This window comes from Triticum dicoccoides, chromosome 3B (assembly GCF_002162155.2).
Source record: "Triticum dicoccoides isolate Atlit2015 ecotype Zavitan chromosome 3B, WEW_v2.0, whole genome shotgun sequence".
NCBI lineage: Eukaryota > Viridiplantae > Streptophyta > Magnoliopsida > Poales > Poaceae > Triticum > Triticum dicoccoides.
In genome coordinates this window covers 785,501,971-785,503,912 of record NC_041385.1, presented here as the reverse complement: position 1 = coordinate 785,503,912, position 1,942 = coordinate 785,501,971, and the positions used below count along the sequence as shown (strand labels likewise).

General features: G+C 46.7%; 1 protein-coding gene across 1 annotated transcript; it reads right to left on the bottom strand.

Annotated features, from left to right (window-relative positions):
- Positions 1–310: 310 nt before the first annotated feature.
- LOC119282235 (putative glycine-rich cell wall structural protein 1) lies at positions 311–1,147 on the bottom strand. The gene has a single exon (XM_037562535.1). The coding sequence runs from the start codon at positions 1,125–1,127 to the stop codon at positions 531–533; it is 597 nt and encodes a 198-aa protein (XP_037418432.1). The 5' UTR covers positions 1,128–1,147; the 3' UTR covers positions 311–530.
- Between the last annotated feature and the right edge of the window lie 795 nt (positions 1,148–1,942).

The following is a 1,942-nucleotide window of genomic DNA, read 5'->3' as shown; positions in this document are numbered from 1 at the left end:
GTGTGACCTAGTACGGCTTGTGATGATCACCACTCTCTCATAGCAATGTGTGTGTGACCGAGGATGTGAAGGATATTGGGGTGTGGTCTCACGATGCGGGTTCCTAGCCTTGGAACTCCCTAGAAGCACTACCCAGCAAGAGAAGTTTATGCAAAACCAAAGTGGTGGATGTGAGTTATGTGTTATATGACTGACGCCGTTTGTGAAATGTCATGTATCATTAAAATGATATTTTTTGGTACTTAACCATAAGTGAGCAACTTATGTTACATCACCATAACACGGGCAAAAAGCTTACATTGCAAGTGAATTGGCCAAAACGATGGTATATAACTTAATAGTGATACATTGCCATGTAACATTCTTGTAATATATCACGAACACTAGTACATTTTCCACTAGAACAGTGAAGCCCTTATTTGATAATATGTAAGATGATAAGAAATAAATGAAAGAAGAGTCAAAGCTATCAATTTGACACAGTACAGTAGGTTGGGCTCCATTTTCTTATATTCCTCACATGAAGAGGACTAGGGGTTGGCATTGCCATACCCAGATCCAGCACCTTTGCCTGCACCACTCCCACCATTTCTTCCTCCGCCATTGCCACCACCGTTTCCACCAGCATCTGCATTTGTACTACCTTGTCTATACCAATTGTTAGTAGCTGTAGCTGAGCCAGAACCAGTGCCACTACCAGCCCCATATCCACTAGATCCTTGATAACCACCAGCTTTCCCTCCACCACCGCCACCACCGGCACCGCCAGCACTAGTATATCCACCATAGCCACCACCGTAAGGATATGAAGATCCTTGACTATATTGACTAGAACCGGAGCCAGAGCCGGACCCGCTACCATATCCAGTTCCACCATTTTGGCCACCGCCTCCGCCGCCACCTCCACCTCCACCGCTTGCATGGCTACCACTACTAGAACTCACGCCAGACCCAGTTCCACTCCCAGCACCTGAGCCACCACCACTCACAGTTCCCCCACCCTCTCCTCCTCCCGCTCCCGTTCCCGTGGCGCTTCCACTGCCGAATCTAACCACCCTTGCAGCATTGGCTAGTCCAATGCTCAAGAGGAGAACATAACCGAGGGCTACTAGCTTTGTGCCTACCATTGTGTGTGTTTTATGGAAGTGTGTACTCTTGCAAAATGAGATGAGTTCTAAGCCAAATATCAACGGATATTTATAGTGGTGCTTCCGGCCATGCATGTTGGTGGTGTTGGTGGAGTTGTTGACGAAGTCATGTCTCAACTGCAGGTGGAGGCTTAGAATAATTAGTGCCTTAATTGGTGCAGGTAAAAGTAAACGAGATGACTGACTTCTAATCGTGATCGCATCCACGTTGGGTCAACAGTTCTAAAACACATGCATTCAAGCATCCACTGATGAACATATCTAGCTCCAGGCTTGAATAGTTGACATTAGAGCAGAGGAGGCAGCAACCTGGAAGTTTCGGTAGTTGAATTTGGAGATGGAGGGTATTGTACTAGCAGATGGTAAAAATCCAAACCACGTTGCCGGCACCAAGGATCATCTTCTCAAGGTAATTAAGCCTACACCACCACTGAACGCCTGGACTAATTACATCTGTGTCCGTTTATGCTACTTGCATGCATGATTACCATTTTATCTTACGGTCAAATAACCATGCATGCATGCATGCATGTTAATTAGCTGGATGATTAACCGTGGGCTGGGATAGACCGGCCGTGTTCACGACGTGGGCAAGTTGTCACTGCCGATGGCAAGCAATAGCTGGAGTCGAAGTAAACGACGACTCCGCCCATGTAATCGATCAAGTCGTTGGGTCAAGTAGCCGTGCATGATCATGTTCAAGTGGATGGTAAAGATCGATCCAAAACCTCGTGCATGCCATGCTAGCACCGTAAGCTTATACGTACGTACACCATATTATTTGATGCCCGGAC

Coding starts and splice junctions, on each gene's coding strand:
- LOC119282235 (XM_037562535.1), bottom strand. CDS start 1,127: ATGGTAGGCACAAAGCTAGTAGCCCTCGGTTATGTTCTCCTCTTGAGC.